Source organism: Mobula birostris, chromosome 1 (genome assembly GCF_030028105.1).
Source record: "Mobula birostris isolate sMobBir1 chromosome 1, sMobBir1.hap1, whole genome shotgun sequence".
In the NCBI taxonomy this organism is placed as follows: Eukaryota; Metazoa; Chordata; class Chondrichthyes; order Myliobatiformes; family Myliobatidae; genus Mobula; species Mobula birostris.
Window position 1 is genome coordinate 185,040,657 of NC_092370.1, and position 21,324 is coordinate 185,061,980.

The 21,324-nt window shown below is 38.3% G+C and overlaps 1 protein-coding gene across 1 annotated transcript in view; it reads left to right on the forward strand.

Moving 5' to 3' along the window:
- Window positions 1-21,324, forward strand: part of coch (coagulation factor C homolog, cochlin (Limulus polyphemus)) — a 36,223-nt gene that overhangs the window by 8,050 nt on the left and 6,849 nt on the right. Inside the window, exons 4-8 of the mRNA XM_072251104.1 lie at window positions 13,658-13,791; window positions 16,734-16,793; window positions 18,659-18,742; window positions 18,825-18,972; window positions 19,108-19,211. Coding sequence (XP_072107205.1) covers window positions 13,658-13,791; window positions 16,734-16,793; window positions 18,659-18,742; window positions 18,825-18,972; window positions 19,108-19,211 — 530 coding nt within the window. The remainder of the gene's footprint in view (window positions 1-13,657; window positions 13,792-16,733; window positions 16,794-18,658; window positions 18,743-18,824; window positions 18,973-19,107; window positions 19,212-21,324) is intronic.

The following is a 21,324-nucleotide window of genomic DNA, read 5'->3' on the forward strand; positions in this document are numbered from 1 at the left end:
TGTCAAGCAATGCAACACCTCCCACTCTTATCCCTCTGATTCTATCACACCTGAAGCAATGAAATCCACGAATATTTAGTTGCCAATCACACCCCTCCTGTAACCATGTTTCACTAATAGCTACCATATTATACTTCCAGGTATCAATCCATGCTTTAAGCTCATCCACCTTTCTTATAATGTTCCTATCATTAAAATAAATGCATTTAAGAAAATTTTCCACCTCTTACTCTCTGTTTATCACTAACGGTGCAAACAACTTTACTATTTTCTTTTTCTTCCTTCTCCCCTACATTTGTTCCTACACTCTGGTTCCCCTCCCCCCTTGTATCTAGTTTAAATCCACTGGAGCCTCTCTAGCAAACCTCCCTGCAAGAATATTTGTCCCCCTCTAGTTCAGATGTAAACCGTCCCGCCGGAACAGGTCCCACCTTCCCTGGAAAACTGCCCAATTATCTATAAATCTGAAGCCCTCCCTCCTGCACCATGTCTTCAGCCATGTGTTGATCTGTGCTATCTTACTATTTCTAAACCCGCCTGCACATGGCACTGGTAGCAATCCTGAGATTGCTATCCTGGAGGTCCTGTCCTTTAACTTGGCGCCTAACTCCCTAAACTCACCTTTCAGGACCTCCTCACGCTTCCTACCCACGTCATTGGTCCATACATGGACCACGACATCTGGCTGCTCACCTTCCCTCTTGAGAATACTGAGAACTCGATCCAAGATTGCACGGACCTTGGCACCAGGGAGACAACAGACCATCCGAGATTCTCGATCTCTTCCACAGAACCTCTTATCTGTCCCCCTAACTATTGAATCCCCTATCACTACTGCTCTCCTCTTTTCCCTCCTTCCCTTCTGAGCTGAGGGTCCCGTCTTGGTGCCAGAGACGCAACCACTGCAACTTGTCTCTGGTAGGTCGTCCCCATCAACAGTATCCAAAACGATGTACTTATTATTGGTGGGGTGCTCTGCTCATTCTGTCTGTTCCCTTTCCCTCTCCTGACAGTCACCCAGCTACCTGTCTCCTGACTCTTAGGGGTGACTATCTCCCTGTAACTCCTGTTTATTCCTGCCTCTGCCTCCCGAATAATCCGAAGTTCGTCCAGCTCCAGCTCCAGTTCCCTAACTCGGTTTGTCAGGAGCTGCAGCTGGGTACGCCTTTTACGGGTGTAGTCATCAGGGACGATTGTGCTCGCCCTGACTTCCCACATACTGCAAACGGAGCACTCAACTGCCCTAACTGCTGCCTCCATTACCTGCTCTTAAGGTAATTAAATTTATTAAAGGAACTTACCCAGCATTACCTCACTTGGAGTGAAGCTCTTCCTCAGCCTCTGCTCGCCAAAGCCTTCCTACTCTGTCTCCCACTACAATGTCGCCCACTCCATTAATCTTCTCTCTTTTAAACACTCCCGCTGCCTCACAGTCCGACTTACACGCACTTGCGCAGTTGTGCCCCGTTCAACTGCCAAAGAAATGACCGACCTTCACAATTTTCTCTCTTTTAAGCACCCCCGCTGCCTCACGGTCCTAGGTTACAACAGGGCTCCATTCCTGATAAGTGTTAGCAACAAACAATTCACAGGTTGTAACTGAATAACATTGTAGGGGAGAGGACCACAGAAACGGCTATGATGGGAGATTGATCAGGTGTAGAAATAATGGCTGTCAGTTGGCCTTACAGAATCAGCGAGTAAGCTAGACTCATCAGTGCTTTCATCTTGGATCAGAGAATAGGGTGTGGGCTAGGAGGGTGGGGTGCGGGCATTGGGGAGAGGGCATGGAAATTCTGCATTCCCACCTGGCCAGAGATACTTGTAGACCTGCAGCAGCTGGGAAGTCCATCCCTATCCATCCAACTGGTTTCCCGAATGCTCATTCATATACATGGGCTGTCCATAAGTCAGGTATTTGTAATGTGGGGAGGACCTGTACTGAATATATATCTTGATTACAAATGCTCTATAGATCCAGTGTCAATTTGGCAAAAATATTTTACTTCATTTAAAATGTGCTAATTAGACAGCACATAAAGAAACACCAGTGATCCATGAATTAACAATGGTTAAGATTTTAATTTTTTAGTTTCTGAAACAAAATCATATGGCTCATGCACGGTAACACCTTACAATAGCTTTGAAATTAACTGTTGCAAAATCTCTGCTCTCCCAGTTGTTCTCTCTAAACTCTTACTTCTGCATGTTCTGCTTTTAAAATTTTAAATCTTATATGCTTGTTTTTTTTAAACTAATTACAGTCCATGAAACCTTTCAGCTGTGTTCTGTTGATGGTAGAAATGGCCACTTCCTTGATCTGACTTTCTAATTGATTGACAATATGGCTGTCAAATTTGTTTTTAATAATGAAAAATAAATCTCTAAACTGGTTCCTCTTCTCTCAAAGTGAATGTTTAAATCAAGAGGACAACAAAGTAATGCCAGTAATGACTTTAAGCTCTGCTTTAGAGAAAAGCCAACAAAATACAGTGCAGGCTGATTAATGGGGTGGGGGGAATTAATTGACATTATGCAATTAATATATAGAATGTAGGGAATAATGAGAGTGAGTATTTTATTAAATGTTCACTTTAGTTCCACAGAGTTAAAAACAAAATTGTTAACTAATACTGCAGTATTTTTATTAATGATGTTATCACAACTATTCCTCAGTATAACAAAAATCTTGTGTCCTGCAGAACATTCGATGTGAAGTTAGACCTTGATACAATAGGAATCTTCACCCTTTTAAGCTCTTTGGAATAATTTGTTAAAAATAATTTTAAAACAGGGTGATATATATTCTGACCCTATTTATCAGAGTCTAGAGATAAAATCCAAATATTTGTTTTGTCTCCTTACCTAACATGGAGGAGAATAGATGAATGAACTTTAGGAGTTGAGAAAAGGCAATATGGCATCTGGAATAATTTTTTTCATGGATTGTCTATTTACAGTATGTCAAAATGATAGCATATGAGCTGAAAAATTCATATCCAGTGAGTAGTTTTCCTTATTCTCAGCAGTCTGCAAATAACATACTCAATCTAACCTTTATATTCCTGATAAATTAGTTACAGTTTCAATGACCTACACACCTGTATTTATCTGCCTTTCACATTCTTCTATTTGAGAATTTTGAGCGCCTCAATCAAATAATTTACCACTGATTCCAGTTACCATTGTTCAGTTGATTGCAAGAATGGATATCATCTCATATTGCCTCCACTAATTAAAGGAGTTGCCCATTTATGTTACTACAGTGCAAGCAGTCAAGATTCAGAAGGCCAAATAAGTCTACAATCCATCAGGGTTATATATAGCTAGTTGAGACATCATAGGGATCTATCCTGTCAGTGATAACTGAAAGTTGGTAAAACAAATTGGAATTGTTTTGGTTTTAAATCAGCAAATAGGAATGTTCAAAATATAACACAACACTTCAACCAAAACAAATATGAACAATAGTGGTTGGAACAGATACCAGCTCACAGCCCAAAAACAATAATCTTAATTATAATCAGATACAGATCCATAATCCCTTGAAAGTGGTATCACAGGTAGATAGGGTCATAAAGAGAGCTTTTGGCATGTTGGCCTTCATAAATCAAAGCATTGAGTACATGAGTTGGGATGTTCTGTTCAAGCTGTATAAGATGCTGGTGAGGCCGAATTTGGAGCTTTGTGTGCAGTTTGAAAGAGTAGAGAGAAAACTTACAAGGATATTGCTGGGACTTGAGGACCCAAGTAAGAGTGAGAGGTTGAATAGGTTAGGACTGTATTCCTTAGAACATAGAAGGTTGAGAGGGATTTGATAGAGGTATACAAAATTATGAGCAGAAAAGATTAGATAAATGCAAGCAGGCTTTTTCCACTGAGGTTGGGTGAGACTAGAACCAGACCTCATGGTTTAAGAGTAAAATATGAAATGATTGAGAGGAACATTAGGAGGAATTTCTCCACTCAAGAGTGGTAAGAGTGTAGAACGAACTGTCAACAAATGTGGCAGGTACAGGTTCAATTTCAACATTTAAGAGAAGTTTGTATAAGTACATGGATGAGAGGAGGATGGAGGGCCATTGTCCAAATTCCAGTTGATGGGACTAAGCAGAATTTTGGTTCGGAATGGACTAGTTGGGCTAAAGGCCTGTTTCTGTGTACTCTATGACTTAATTTATTTTGTAACATTATTCTAGTGCAGTAATTTTAGTCTATTTCTCAAAATATGGACAAGTTTAAGCAAACAAGTCATTTGTTGTTGCGGATTTTCTGCCCATGGTGAACTGAGAATGATTGCACTAAGAAGTTATTTTGTAAGTCAGATGAAAAGATTATTTGAAATTGAAGGACATTTAACTTGCTCTTACTTGGGATGACCATAAGCTACACAAGCGGAGTTGAACCATTTGACCCATAGAGTCTGCTCTGTCATTCAATCGTGGCTGATTGAATATTCAGTTCTGATGAATGGGCTCAGCCTGAAACATTTTATTCCTCTCCACTTATGCTGTGTCAACTGCTGAGTTCCTTCAGCATTGTATGTGTGTTACTATTCTATCATGGCTGATTTTTTTCTCTCAACCCAATTCTCCTACCTTCTCTCTGTAACCCTTAACCCATATACCAATCAAGTATGGAGGAATTAACTAATAAGTTGTACGACAACACATTTCCCAACACTGCAGCGACACAGATTTGCATTTGACATCCTGATTCACATCTCAGCATCGTTTGGATATAATAGAAACTGAGAAAGGGAAGAGAATGAGCGTATTGTTTGATTATTGCAAAGCAGGATTTACATTTTGCTGTTCTGATTTCCATATCTTGGTTGATTTGAAACCTCTGGACAATCGGCCATTTTGAATGTACATTTACAGCAGCAGCTATCAAATTAAAGAGTGAATTAATACAAAATGTAAGATTTTTACTCCATTCAAAATACACTGCCTTTTGATTTATGTAGGAACTTAATCGACCAGCAATATGTTTGTGCCCCACATTTGAATGGCATTCACATTCAATACTTGCATCAGGGGAGATTTGCCAATTCCTAGAAAGGTCAATGAATGGATCACTGTAAGGAAAGAGAGTGCTGCATTTCAGATAGGATAATAAAATACACAATCCTTGCTGCCTTGCAGATGTTTGCATTTTATCAGCTGACCTTAAACCTCTCAAGTCCAAAGAATAAATAAAACATAACTCTTCTCATAACTTTGCTCAGGTATAACCTCAGATGCAGATAACATACAATGCTGAATTTACTTGAACCACAGTAAGCCATCAGTGCTGGAAACAAATTCCCTCTTTCACTTCCCCCGGTACCTGACGCAGTCATTGAAATAATCGTATTCTTGCAGTAATATCTATGCACTTTTTAAAGATTAACAGGCAGCAAAAATGGAAAATGGCAATTATTATTTCAAGTTCTGATGCTGCTGTTGATTCTAATTTTATTTACTGGATGAAACAACTATCTTCTGTTAACGGTGGAGTGCTATACCTGGTGTTCGATGATTCTATCGAGCTAGTGAATGTTGAGTTAGCTGAACTCATTCGAGACTGCAAATTAGATAGCATCTGTGGGGGAAAACAGAGTTATGTTACACCTGAAGCATTAACTGTTTATCTCTCCACAGATGCTGCCTGACTTCCTAAGCTTCTAAAATTTTCTTTTTTATTTCTAATTTCTATCTTTTCCAGTTTTCTAGATTTTCAGTTATGACAGGGTATGTACAGTTACTAGAAAAAAGTTTGCAAACCCTTTGCAATTACCTGGTTTTCAGCATTAATTACTCATAAAGTGTGGTCTGATCTTCATTTAAGTCACAATAATAGACAAATACAATACTAATAACACACAAACATTTGTACTTTTCATGTCTTTATTGAACACATTGTTTAATCATTCACAGTCCAGACTGGAAAAAGTATGTGAACCCTTGTATTTAATAATTGGTAGAACCTCCTTTAGTAGCAATAACCTCCACCAAACACTTCCTGTAGCTGCTGACCAGACTTGCACGACAATGAGGAGGAATTTTAGACCATTGCTTCATACAAAACTGTTTCAGTTCATCAATATTTCTGGGATACCTTACATGAATAGCCCTCTTCAGGTCACGCCACAGCATTTCAATTGGGTTAAGGTCTGGACTCTGACTTAGTCATTCCAAAACACAACTTTTTTTTCTTTTTAAACCATTCTGTTATTGATTTACTCTTGTGTTTCAGATCATTGTCCTGTTGCATCACCCAACTTCTATTAAGCTTCAGGTGATTGACCACTGTTCTGACATTCTCCATGAATTCATTGTTCCCTCAACAATTGCGAGCTGTCCAGGCCCTGAGGTATTAGAGCAGCCCCAAACCATGATGCTCCTTCCAACATGCTTGACAGTTGGGATGAGGATTTGGTGTTGGTGTGCAGCGCCCTTTTCCCCCCAAACATAGTAAGGTGCATTTCTGCCAAAAAGTCCAATGTTTGTCTCATCTGTCCACAGAATATTGTCCGAGAAACAGTGTGGAACATCTAGGTAGTCTTTTGCAAACTTGAGCCATGCAGTATTTTTTGTTTTGAAGAGCAGTGGTTTTCTCCATGGTGTTCTACCATGAACACCATTCTTGTTCAGTTGTTTTCTTATAGTGGTCACATGAACAGAGATGTCAGCAAGTTCTAGAGATATCACAAATCTTTTGCTGTTACCCTAGGTTCTCTTTCATGTCCTTCAGCATTGCACATTGTACTCTTGGTGTGATCTTTGCAGGACACCCACTCCTATGGGAGTGGCAACAGTACTGAGTTTCCTCCATCTGTAGGCAATTTCTCTCACTGTGCACTGATGAATACTCAGTTCTTTAGAAATGCTTTTATTGCTTTTTCCAGCTGCAATTTTTCTTCTAAGGTCCTCTGAAAGTTGTTTTGATCAAGATATGGTGACATAAACAGATCTTTCTTGAGAAGAGCAGGCTTTGTCAGTAAACCTGACTGTGTGTGTCTTTTATATAGGGCAGGGCACCTCTACAACTCACACCTCCATCTCATCTCATTGATTAGAACACCTGACTCCAAATAGCTTTTGTAGAAGGTTCACATACACTTTTGAACCTAGACTGTGATTGTTTAAATGGTGTACTCATTATTGATGAGAATAAGTACAATTGTTATTAGTTTAGGTAGATTGTGTTTGTCTATTATTGCGACTTAGATGAAGATTAGACCACACTTTATGAGTAATTAATGCAGAAAAGGGTTCACAAACTTCAGAACAAACTACAGACAGTAGTAAAATTAGCCAGCTCCATCTTGTGTATGAGCCTTCATAGCATCCAAGATATCTTCAAGGAGCAGGGCCTGAAAAAGGCGATGTCCATTATTAAGCACCCCCATCACCCAGGACGTGCCTGCTTCTCACTGTTACTGTCAGGAAGGAAGTACAGAAGCCTGAAGGCACATGCTCAGTGATTAAGGAACAGCTTCTTCCCCTCTGCCATCCAATTCCCGAATGGACATTGAACCCATGAACACTACCTCACCTATTTTTTTAAATATTATTTCTGTTTCTGCCCTATTTTTAATTTAATTATTTAATATACATATATATACTTGCTGTAATTGATTTATTTTTCTATATTATCATGTATTGCGTTGTACTGCTGCCACAAAGTTGATAATCTCATCACATATGCTGCTGATCTTAAATCTAGTTCTAATTACTTTTTGTTGCAGCTTCAATTTACTAATTTAGAGAAGAGAATTCCACACAGCTTCTACTCCCTGAAGCTGCCACTTAGTACGCATGCAACATTTTAAAAGAAATTGTGGAGGACAGCCTGCAAGTTAGTTAGCCACTTGAGAAAATTGATTATGTTCAAATTATTAAAGGTTGCACAAGGAGAAAGAGAAAATAGATAAAGGAATGGCAAAAAGCGTATATTCATTGTTATTGTTACGTAGCCAAACACTACAAATGCTCGAAATATGAATTAAAACAGTTGTACGTTCTTTCCATGTGTGCATGGGTACAGTCCAAAGACGTACAGGTTAGTAGGTCATTGTAAATTCTCCCGTGATTAGGCTAGGGTTAAATTGGTGGGTTGCTGGATGGAGTGACTTGAAAGGCCAGGCATTGTATATGTATCTAAAAATAAATTAAAATGCTGGAAATACTCAGCAAGTGATGCAGTTATTTTTCTTTCCATAGATGCTGACTGAGAGATAAGAGTAATTCCAACTTTTTCTGTTTTATTCCACAATGCTTACATTATATTTCAGTGACATGTCAGATTTTTTTTCAATAGCAACAAAGCTAGCAATGTTGCAGTTTTAGCATCAGCAATTTATGAACAAAAACAGATGAAAGATACCCAGTTAAAACATCTTAAAATTTCTGACCGGCCTGTTCGCTTCCAACTTTTCCTATGTTATTTCAGGAAGCAGAATTGACTGGGTTAGAAGTATGATAGTTTCCTAGAGCACAGAGGAGGCCATTCAGCCCAATTCACCAGAGGAAGGAAGCTAAAACATAGCTTTGTTTTGTAAGTAAATAATAAAAAAACAAAATAAATAGAGGGAAAGCCACTTAAAATTAACAGCAGTATGAGTAAAGCTTTCTATGTTAACTTCTGCAAGTGTAGTCCGAAGTGCTTACCTGATGTGACAGGTCACATCAATAACTGTAAGAAATGGGAATAATTTAAATTTTTATTTGAAAAATCTCTTCTATTCAGAAATGCTCATCTGCATCAGATCTATCGTTTGAAGTCTACCTTTGCAGAACTGCTTTTTTTTTAAACGAATGAATTGATTGAAATCCCAGGTGTTCCAATGTCATTGATTATAATTTTAAATATTGAAAATACTCAATAGTAAAAATTATGTTAGCACTCTAGTGCATGGACAAGATCTACAGGGCAGTCTTTTCAATCAATTGCCATGTACAATTCTGGTTTTCTCATTATGGGATATGAGAGCAAAGATTATTCACCAGGATTTTGCCTAGATTGGAGGATCTTAGTTATTGTGGTAGATTGGATAGGCTCAGTTGTTTTCTCCCAGAGAGAAAGAGGTATTTAAGACTATGAGAGGCACAGAATTTTTCCCCATGGGACAGCATCAAAAATGAGAGGGCATAGATTTAAGATGAGTGGAAGAATTTCTAAAGGGGATATGAGGAATAAGCTTTTTAACGTAGGGGTTGAAATCTGAGATGTATTGCGAGAGGAAATCATGAAATTGAATACAATTACTAATTTAAGAAGCATTAAGGCAGACACTTAAAAATAGAGGGCAAAGCACAAAAGGATACAGTCTTAATGTGGTCAAATGGGATTAGCACAAATAGACAAAAAAGTGAATATGGATATGATAGGACAACTCTAAAACATTGTAAGAAAAAAGTCTCATTTTCAAAATACATGGTGAGATCTATTTGTGCTTACTGTGCAATATTACTCACTCTGAAGGGGATTTTCTAAATTAAAATTCATTAGAAGTTCAATTGTATTTTTTTTCATTTTATGCCATTTACATTTCTCTCATTTGGATGAGAAATCTGCTTATCATCTAACTCAAGTTTTCTGCATGTTTTATATAAGGATGTCACTGACTACATTGCACAATTTTAAAAGTAAATGCCTTAACAAAGTATTTATGCTTGCGTTCTTCTTTCTAGCAATAGTCAGTAATACTACTGAAGTGAATTGAGTTCACTTTGAATACGTTTAATAGTAACTTTAAAAATGTTGCATTTGTCCTCTAAGCTCTGGATTTATATGTATGTTTAGAAAAGAAACATACAAATCCTCCAGAAATGAAACAGGAAATGTAATTCACAATTCCTTTGTTTGAATCCCTACTACTAAGCATAACCAAATTAAATGTTAAACAAAATCCATTAAATAAATTTCAATTTGTTAAATTGGACTTATTGTAAATGGATGATTTTCAGACACAGTAGAAAGCAACATGTTAGCCAGCCATGTGATTATGTCACCAAAAATTAGTTGGTTGTGTTCTGATTCTACTCAATTACTTTAAATACCAGTTTTCAGTCACAGGTAGGCCAAGTAATTGAGCTGTGGGATTACCTAGTACAAATTTAAAGGACGAAGAACATTTTAGTGTTCCAATTTCATCCACTTGGAAATGTTATTTTGAATTGGTGTAACTTGTACCATCATGTCAAAGGCTATGTTTAATAGCACAGTTATGGAGATGATAGTAGACACAGTGCTAACTTGAGACCAGTAGCAAGCTTGGTCAGGAGGTCAACAGCCTGACTAAGACAACAAAGTAGTTTTCCTCTCTGTCTGTATTTTTCTGTACTATACCTTCTCCCCACAACACCCAAGTTCTCCTCACCTTAATTCTCAATCATGTCAGATCATTGTGACATCAAACAGTACCTTCTCCTTAAACTCATTCAACCAGACATCGGCTCACAACAAGATGGTTTTTCACCCCTCCAATTTCACATGTTATTTTGTACAGTACAACCGTGACATACAGCTTCGTGCTCACCACATGGAGTTATCATGCAACACTTCCTACAAATTGTAATTGCTGCATAGGAGATGTTGCCTCATGAGCCAAGGCCAGAATAATGAGGGGAGGATGAATGTTTGGGTCGCTGAACTGAGGAACAGTCTCCATCCAGATTCTGACACAGGTGGGAGTGAAGAAATGCTCATTACTGGTGAATAGAAGGTGGGAACTTCAGCAAAGGTGAGGCTGGAACCAATGCCAAAGAAATCTTGAATACCTGGTTTAATATTTCATCACCATTAAACATGAAATCAATGTGCAACAAGACATATTTCTTCTCATGTGCTGACCCTTGTCTTTCTCTCTCTCTCTCTCTCTCTCCCATTCATATGGATTTCTTTTATGACTTAGACCCTGCAAAGGAGGTTATGGAGGAGATTACTCTCCTCACTCGTAACCTGTTTGCCAACAGAAGTAGATATACTGAGAACTGGAGATAACTAGAAAAGATAGTTGGAGAAAGATGCAAAGAGCATGATTGAACATTACGGGACCAACAAAGGAGTGGCCTCCGGTATTCTGGTTGAGAGGAGTGACAACACAGTTCAAAAATAAAACGGTTTCTTTGTGCACTGTTAATCACTGGAGATTTGAGTCGTCTCTCTCTCAGTTGCCGCAGTCTGAACACTCAAATGCCACATCGTCAACATTCCGGCCAGTGTTGTTAGAAAGGAGACCGCGGTCAGTTCTGTGAATACCACAAATAACCTTCTCCACAGGAATCCTGTTAGATGCTTATACATCTTTGATCAAAATTTAAGCTGGTGCCATTCAGACGCTGGGCTCCAGCATTTTTGCCAGCTTCAAAATATCCTGTAATTGGAACTTCACTCATTATCAGATCTCTTCCTCAAAGAGTGAAAGGGATGAAGAGTAGTTTGGATGTGATGTAGATTGCCCTCTCACAAGGTTTCCTCCTTCATCTCAGCCTTACCTATTGCCTGCCAGTGCACAGGAAAGAAGACTGGCTGGGACTTTCCCATCACTAGTCCAGACAGTGAAATCCATATATATATATATATATATATATATATATACACCCTCAGGAGACTGAACCCCTGGTTTTGCCAACCACAGAAGCCTCAGCCTCAGGCATCCTCGTCAAACTTGCACCACTCATTTTCAGGCCGCAAGAAGAGCTTGTAGGGTCAATTGAATGAACAATTAATCCCTTGAGAAAAACACCGTGGACTAAAACTTGCACATCTTGTGATGTGACCAGGGGCAGCATGTTACGGAAGCAAGTGAGGCAATGCCTCAGCTTTAATTACAATGGAGGGCTGGTGGGAATTCCACATCAGTTTCCCTTTGGTTATGAGTTCTTGCCATTGTGTTATTTTTCTATTTACCTGATGCATTCCATAACATGTATTGTTCCTTTTTGGAACATGGTCTTTTCATTGTAAAGCTTTTTCAGCTCTTTGCCTCAAAGAAAGAGTGAAGAAAATGTGTTAGTTATCGTGATGACTGACATTTCCTCTCATCTTCAATTAATTTCTCTGTACTCTTTTCATGTTCTATTTTACCTGCAGCATAAAAATGCTGTTTTTAAAAAATGTAAAAAAGTAACTAGTGCCTAAACACTAGTTTTAGAAAGGCATCTTGTGGCTTCCATGTCCTGATGAGGCAATGGACTAAAATTTTGATGGGTTGAATTGCAGTTATCACATCCCTGGCCTCCAGGTGTGACTTATTTGCATTGCTTCCTCCCAAAAAAAAGCAATAATTCACAATTTTGAGTTTGATTTTACCATGATTGACCAATTTGCAAAATGGTGATTTATTTGCTGACAAGCATGAAGCTTTAACTTGATTGCTTCAACTAAACTGCACCAATAGTGACAACCGGTAAGACCATTTTTCAAGTTTTTTGTGTAAGTTGTATAATGTTTTATTTGGCTTTGCGATTTCTCTGGCTATACATCCATAAAGTGCACAATCATTTCATTCTGACAATTTGACCATTGCTGGAACAATATTTCTTCTGCATCTTAGTACTTCAAATAAAGCACACACAACTGAGAAAGGCTAAACCAAGATAAAATTAATGTACACCAGATTTCTGCAGCTGCTGGAAATGCAAAGTAACACACACAATTTTACTTTATAAATCATGTCACAACTAGTGTGATATTGGGCCAAAGTTAATTTATATTTTTTCTTCTGTTTTTGCTTTCTTGTTAAATCTCAAATTAACTGGCATAAGAAAAATTTAGGACTTGCAGTAGTGCAATGTTCGTGACATTTTGTAGTATTTAAGTGAGAGAATTGCAGGAAATCCTGGAAGGGATGATTGAGTTTGGATGAACGGTTTCTTTCATTCTCAATTATTTTAAAGTCTTATATTATTTACAACTATCATAAGCTTTAAATCCCATTCTGACTTGGAGTGGAAAGATGGATTACTCTCAGAAATAAGATCATTGATGCAAAGGGATAACTAGCTTTCTCTCTCCACAGGACCTTCTGAATACTTTCAATATCTACATTATTTTGCTTTTAGAATAACACTTTCTCCAAGCTTGTAATATGCTGTAACCAATCCCTGGGAGATGTTTAAGCTCTTAATTATTTTGCCTCACCCTACTGAAGAAACAACCTCTTCAGTGGATCAATTTCTACTAATTTTAGAAAACTAAAATCATGCATGGAGAAGTGATCTAATAATAAAAGTTAATCAACTTTCCATAAACAAAAAATGTCAAATCTCTTCACTGGAGATCTACTTGGAGCCTGTACAAAATTATAATACCATTTGTAATTTTATCATGGTTGGTGAGGTTTCTATAAAACTCTTAATGGTATTGCACTTGTACCTTTGGCAGCATTAAAAATAGTTGTGAAATATTACTAATAATGCTCTTACAATAACTAACCACTGTTATAAGTGATATTATTCAGACTCAAGGCATGTATTGTTAAGTAACTGTTAGTTGAAATTTCATGTTTTCTTTCATTTTTGTTCAATTAAAGAAAACATATTCAATGATTTAATCAGTTAAAGAAGCACCTTCTACTCATTATTATAATGTTGCCAACAATCATCCCAAACACACATGTAAATGGCATTTCCTCACTGCTGTCTTTCATTGTGATGTATTGCAGTGGTGTGATTGACAGCAGGGGAGGACCGGTTCATCTTAAGTTTCTACCAGGACAGAGTGGTTATCACCCTTCCTTTGCAAATGGGGTATGGTCTTCATCACTTCACAAATGGAAGAGGTCTTTTACAGTCTCCAGTGAGTAGTGCTTTATTCTTTTCAAGAATTTCAAATAATAAATGAATGATTACTGATGAAATTCCCATTGTATGCAAAAATAACAAGAGAAAATCTGCAGATGCTGGAAATCTGAACAACACACACAAAATGCTGGAGGAACTCAGCAGGCCAGGCAGCACCTATGGAAAAAAAGTACAGTCGACGCTTCAGGCTGAAGCCCTTTGGCAGGACTGGAGAAAAAAGGCTGGAGTAGCTTTAAAAGGTGGGGGACGGGAGAGAGAATCACCAGGTGATAGGTGAAACCTGGAGGGGAGAGGGATAAAGAGCTGGGAAGTTGATTGGTGAAAGGAACAGAATGCCATGGAAGAAAGAAAAAGGTGGAAGGAACACCAGAGGGAAGCGCTGGATGGGCAAGGAGATGAGGTGAGAGATGGAAAAGGGGATGGGAAATGGAGAAGGGGGGGTTAGGGGGCATTACTGGAAGTTTAATGTGCTTGGTTCTCCTAGTGTGGCCTCCTGGAAATAGACCAGATGAATTTGAGGGCATGGTGGAAGTTGGCAGCAAAGTAGATGAAGTCGACAAGTTCAGCATGGGTGAAGAAAGCAGCACCAATGCAGTTGTCAATGTAGCGTAGGATAAGTGCAGGACAGTCACCAGTGTAGGCTTCAGACATGGACTGCTCCAGGTAGCCAACAAACAGCCAAGCATAGCTGGGACCCGTACGAATGCCCATGGCTGCATCTTTTGTTTGAAGGAAGTGGGAGGACCCAAAGAAGAAATTATTTAGAATGAGGACAAGTTCCACTTGGCAGAGGAGAGTGGTGGTGGAGGGTAAATGGTTAGGTCTGGTGTCCAGAAAAAAGACAGAGAGCTTTGAGGCCTTCCTGGTAGGGGACAGAGGTGTATACAGACTGGACAACCATGGTAAAATAAGATGATGGGGGCCAGGGAACTTGAAATCCTTGAGAAGATCAAGAGCGTGTGTGGTGTCATGGATGTAGGTGGGAAGGGGCTGAACCAGGGGGGATAAAACAAAGTCGAGGTATGCAGATATGAGTTCAGTGAGGCAGGAATAAGCTGAAACAATGGGTCTACTTGAATGGGTTTGTGGATCTTGGGTAGGAGGTAGATAAGGGAGGTGCAGGGTGTGGGAACTATGAGGTTTTTCCCCGCCCTACCTCCTTCCTCACTACCATCCCAGGCCTGAAACAGTCCCTCCAGGTGAGGCAATATTTCACCAGTGAGTCTGTTGGAGTCAATCACTGCGTTTGGTGCTCCCGGTGTGGCTCCTGTATATCAGCGAGACCCGATGTAAATTGGGAGATCGCTTCGCCAAGCATGTAGCTCTGTCCACCAGAACAAGCAGGATCTCCCAATGGCCACCCATTTTAATTCCACTTCCCATTCCCATTCTGATATGTCCATCCATGGCCTCCTCCACTGTCGTGATGAGGCCACACTTGGGTTGAAGGAACAACACCTTATATTCTGTTTGGGTAGCCTCCAACCCCATGGCATGAACATCTATTTCTCAAACTTCTGGTAATACCCCCCAAACTGCCCCCCTCTCCATTTCCCATCCCCCTTCTCATCTCCTTGCCCACCCATCACCTTGCTCTGGTGCTCCTTCCCCCTTTTTCTTTCTTCCATGGCCTTCTGTCTCTTTCACCAATCAATTTCCTAGCTCTTTACTTCATCCCTCCCCCTCCAAGTTTCACCTATCACCTGGTGGTTCTCTCTCCCCTCCCCCACCTTTTAAATCTACTCCTCAGCCTTTTTTCTCCAGTCTGCTGAAGGGTTTCAGCCCAAAATGTCAACTGTTTTTTTCCATAGATGCTGCCTGATCTGCTGAGTTCCTCCAGCATTTTGTGTGTGCTTACAAAAGTTAATATATGAAGAGTCAATCATGAAACAAAAGCAAAACTGTGGATGTTGAATACCTGAACTTAAAAAATAACAAAATACCAGAAAATACTCAGCAGTTCGGAAAGTATCAGTGGAGAGAGAAAAACAGATAAAATATTTCAGATCAGTAACATTTCATCACCATAGATGGTGACTGGCCTGCTGTTTTCAATAATATTTCATTTTATTTAAGAAAAGTGAATGTTTCACCATTATTATCAATCTACCTATTAAGTCTCACATTCCACACAGGAGTTTCTTCAAATTTGTTTATCAACGTGTGCTTAAATGTGAAGACCATATTTTTTTTAAAATAAGCTTTAATATTTGTTTATAAAACCTTGGAAAGTTTAAACCAGAGCAATGTACCATCACCAATGGAAAATATATCAAAATAATTAACATATATATAAATAGATTTGGTTAAAGTTTAATGGAATATTCCTTCTGTATGCATTTTATAAAAGTTGTATTAAATTCCAATACTTAACAATATTAATCACCAAATTTGTCAACTTGTAGATTATTAAATATTCAATCGTTCCTTTTGCTTTCATAAATCACCAGCTGATATTGCAATGACAATATTCACAGAAATAATTTCCAAAATAAAACATAGAAATGATTTGGCTTCAAAGTGACCTTGCTTTCAAATTGAGAAAAAGGTTTAACCAGACACCATAGTTTGCTTTGACCTGCATGAAACTTCAATGTGACTAAATTTTTAAAGATGTCATTTTAAATATTTGAAGTTCTTTCACCTTATTTCACATTTTGGTGGTTGTGAAAATCTCACGCCCACTTTCTCTATTTAAAATCTGAATAGGCCTTGCAAATCGCATAACCAACATGCGGTTTACACTGTTTTCTCTCAGTTTACAAAATTAAACATGTGGCGTGCATAAAAATATCAAAAGGCAATAAATCCCGACTTGCATTCAGGCCAAAGATGTAAACGCAGTCTTGTAAATAAGATGGTCTTATTCCACACAAATAGAAAGCTGTTTCTCTAAGTTGTACAAAGTCTGAAATATTAACTTAATTTCTTCTACAGGAGGGAATACAACAAGTCTTGAAGTATCTGGACAGCCAAAGGCAACAGTAATTCCAACTGGTTTGTATTGCCTACTATACATCTCATAATATTGTGTGGGTAGTGGCTCCATATGTCACTACTACAGGGCGTGACGACCCTGCCTTACACGAGTCCCGGGCTCAGCTGGCTCTGGCTGACAGTACCCGGTATGGGCCCCTATCCAGGGTTATGGATCCCACTGCCTTGTGGGTATCTTCGGGAGAAGAGAAGGCTAAGGAGTAAACCCTACACAAATCCGGAGTGGAGCCCCTAAGGCAGTTGGATGATGTATCACATCACCTGCCGGCAGCTCCTGCACCCAAGCTGATGCCAAATGTACTGCTTCGCATTCCTTTGGACCACATCCGCGAGGCCGAGAGGGGGATCTCGATGTCTGGGCAGCCCAGGATCTCCATATTCATCGCCCAGGAACCGGGCGCATCCATTGTCTACCTAGACAGACGGAGCCATTAAGATTAATACTGTGTGATGTCTAATCAGACTGAAAATCATTACAACAACAAAACCTGTTGCAGAATTTTAGAACTATTAAAGCTGAAAAAGAGGCTATTCTGTCCAGCGGTTACATTCCCAGGATTTGTACATCAATTCATTTAGTCCCATTCACTTGCTTTTTCCTTGGGCAGTAAGTAAATTTCCTTAACTACCTGTTCAATTATCTTTTGAAAGCCTCAATTAACTCTGTTTTGATCATCGTACAATCAGTTGCATATCATTGGCACTGTGGGGTTTTTTTCCTAAAAAGAAAAGAGCTTTCCCTCATTCCTCCCCATATCCTTTGTCTCTCACTTTTAATAGGAAAGTTTATCCCAGCTAAACCAGTCATGAAATTAGACCATAAGACATAGGAACAGAATTAGGCTATTTGGTACATTGTGTCTGCTCCACGTGTTGTAAACATCTACCAATTTTCTTCTGAATTATATTTCCTCCAAAGAAAACAACTCCTTACTGAACACCCGTAACCTCAAGATGGTACCTCCACATCCAGAACTGTAGCTACCAGACAGAACCAGACCCAATTCTCCAGTTGCACAGATTAAGTGGTTCAGCATTGACTAGATGGGCTGAAGGGCCTGGTTCTGTGTTATACTTTTCTATGACTCTATAGAATATAGTTACTTATTGTTATTGAAACATGTTTTCTGGATATTATAACAATTGTTTTGGTCAGTGTTCTTTTTCCAAGTGCCTGATATATATGATTGAATTTCAGCCATGACAAACCTACACTGTCCTACAGTTATTATTTAATTTTGATCTACCTAATCCTTCTCATCCAATACTATTTAGTTAAGAATATAGGATTTTACAAATTTCAGCCAGACACTTATTCAAGGTCGATGGAGAAGTTTGTGAGCAGTTAATTTGTTTTTCATGTCAGCACTTTCACGATAGTAAAGCTATTTAAAAGAATTAGGAAAGATACATCTGATAATACATGGTTCAACTTTATTGTATATTGTTGATAAACTTTTTTAATATTATGACAAATATTTTGGAAGGTAAATTAATATTGATGTTTGTGAAAATCATGAGACTGTAGATAATAGAAATCAGATATAAAAACAGAAAATGCTGGAAATACCCAAGTAGTCAGGTGGTATCTGTGAAAAGATAAGCACAATTGACGTCAGGCAAATGACCCTTATTCAGAACTGATCTGCAAACTGATAAAGGACTTGAAATGTCAATTCTATTTTCCCTCCTAAGAATGCATTCTGAATGACTGAGTATTTCCAGCACTTTCTGTTCCTAAGAAATGTTCCTATTTTAACGGATTGTGGATGTTTTAAGAAAAAAACTCTTCATTTAACATGGTATTGCAAACTTCACTAAGATCTGTAAAAGAAAACATATAAGAACTGTATTTCACCTAATAGGTTCCATTATTCATATTTTAGCAAGAACTATAAAGAAAAAACCTGCAAAAAATGCGAAAAGGAATTCAAAACCAGTAATCAAAGGTAAGGACCCTCCCCCACACACAGTTCCTTTTAGTAAAATTTTACCTACTGATTGAACGGCCGTATGTTCTTTATCCCACAGACTGCAAAGCTGATATCGCTTTTTTAATCGATGGGAGCTGGAACCTAGGTAAACGCAGATTTAATCTACAGAAGAATTTTGTCATCAGAGTTACCAATTTGCTTGGTATTGGGCCAGAAGGGCCACTTGTTGGCATTGTACAAGTCAGGTAAAATAGGAAAAAACTGTATCAAATTGCTCTCTTAAACTTTTCCAATTAAGGCTAAACTATCATTTGCACCTGTGAAAATGTGAGTGTCTGCATCGGTGTAAAATGAGTCACAATGTCCTTCATGTATTACAGTGACAATCCTAAAATTGAGTTCATGTTGAAGGATAACACTAATTCAAGAGATCTTAATTCTGCGATCAAAAATGTGACGTATAAGGGAGGCGAGACCAATGTTGGTGAGTGGAATGTTTTTTTTTTGTAATTTATTTTTTATTGAGTTTCATCATCAAACATTTCCACAGGATGTATTTCAGAATTTGTCACAATTCTCCACATAATATTTATCTGAAGTATACTCTTATAGAAAGAGGAGGAAAGAAAGAACAATCACAAGAAGAAAACTATGTACAGAGTAGGGAGTGATTTTTTTTAAACAACATATTCATTGATTGTGAGAATAAAATCAGGCCTATGAGATGTTATGTAGTTAAACCATTTTTCCAGTATGAATAAAATTGTTCCAACTTATGATTAACAGATATTGTTATCTTCTCCATTTTGTAAATGTCCATTGTAATTTCCATCCATACATTTAAAGTTGGGCTCTCCTGAGATAACCACTTCCTGGTAAGGGTCTTTTTACCAGCCATCAGCAGTACATTCACTAAATATTTATATTTCTCTCTTTTCAACCATTCTTGAGGTATATACCCAAAATATATGGTCTTACTAAGTGTATTTATTTGTTAGTATATCATTGAAATTTGCAGAATATAACTTAATCGATCTACTCCCTCAACAAATAAGAACCAAGAAAAGTGAATAATAAAAAGAAAGGTAAGGAAGGTGTGGTTCCAAGGCTGAGGTCTCTAGATGACACTGGGTTGGGCTAGAAGAAAAGTCTAGCCGTGGGGGATAGCCCTTCCTACCTGTAGGTTGAGGGCCCCCACTGCAGTACCTATAAAAGTAAAAAAAAAAAACTATGTCCATTACACAGAAATGATTTCCCTGTGTATTCCTCCCATGTATATATTCTCATTTAGGTGGGGAAAAAGGAATGAATAAATGATTTTTTTTTAAATTGAGAAATGTAAAATTCACATTATAACATGTATTTCTCGAGATAGGTATATAACCATATATTTTTGCTTCCATTTAGTTTATCAGCACTTTTAAAGTTAGCCAAACCTTATGGCTGCTCTGGAGGAGGTGAGGGCTGCCCTCGGAGAAGTGACAGTCTCTTCCTAAACTCCTTCTGTTGTCTTGTTCCCGTCTCCTGCTTTCTAGGTTCTCTATTTCCCAAGCAGCTCGGGACAACTGCTCAGCCAGAGTTTGGAATGTTTTTTTTATTACAATATACACATTAACATTATTCTCGCTTCTGCATTTTTAATTTGGACTTTCAACATTGTTCTCCAATCAAGCTGGCAACTTGAAAATATGCATTTTGTTATTGATATGGAATGATATGCTGATTCTTAAACTTTTTGGCCTCTTTACTGTAGTTTGTACATATTGTTCCCCGAATAAGATGGCATGTATTTTTCACAGCACCATTACTGCAAATGATACTTACCAGGTTTTGTTTTCTCTTAATATCCCATCTCCGAGAGTGAACATAACATATCAATGACTCCAAATGTAACTATGGTGTATCCCTGCTCGATTCAATGCATTGTTAACTATAATCTGTGCATTCATTTTAATATCTGAGGCTTAAAAGGTTATGTCTGTCATATTTTCATCATTTTATGGTATAGATTCTCTATCCTATAGTTTGTTCCAGAACACAAGTACCTAATTTCTTGGTTAGTAATAGAGAGCAAGAGATTTTCACTAATATCATTAAATCTGCAATTTTTCCAGACTGTTTCCATACAGACTCACTGATAGCAACTTTCAAAGTAGAGGTACAGTAAATTAAGAGTGATGTATATATTTAAAAAAGAGCTTAGTTTTAATCTAAAACTCATTCTGTCAAATTGTCAATGAAACTGAGACTGGTGGTAGATGAACAGCTAGTTTGTTTTTGCTGACTGTTGATCCAGCCATATCCCACTCTTTCATACCACCCTGCACTTATCCACTGCAGTTTCTCTTTGGGGCCTGCTGGAGACTTGACCTGTACACACCCTTTCAGCAAGGCATTGTGATGAGCGGGCAGCAATTGGGCCTCAGATAGTGGACCCTGAAGCCTCATCTCCAAATCTCTCTGAGGGCCTTCTGTCATCATGCCAAAGCTGTTGAATATCTTTGAATGCCTCTGATAATCTTAGACACTTACAGACATTTCAAGTACATTTAAATAATCAAAAATGAAGAATTAAGTTGGGAACACACAACTTTTCA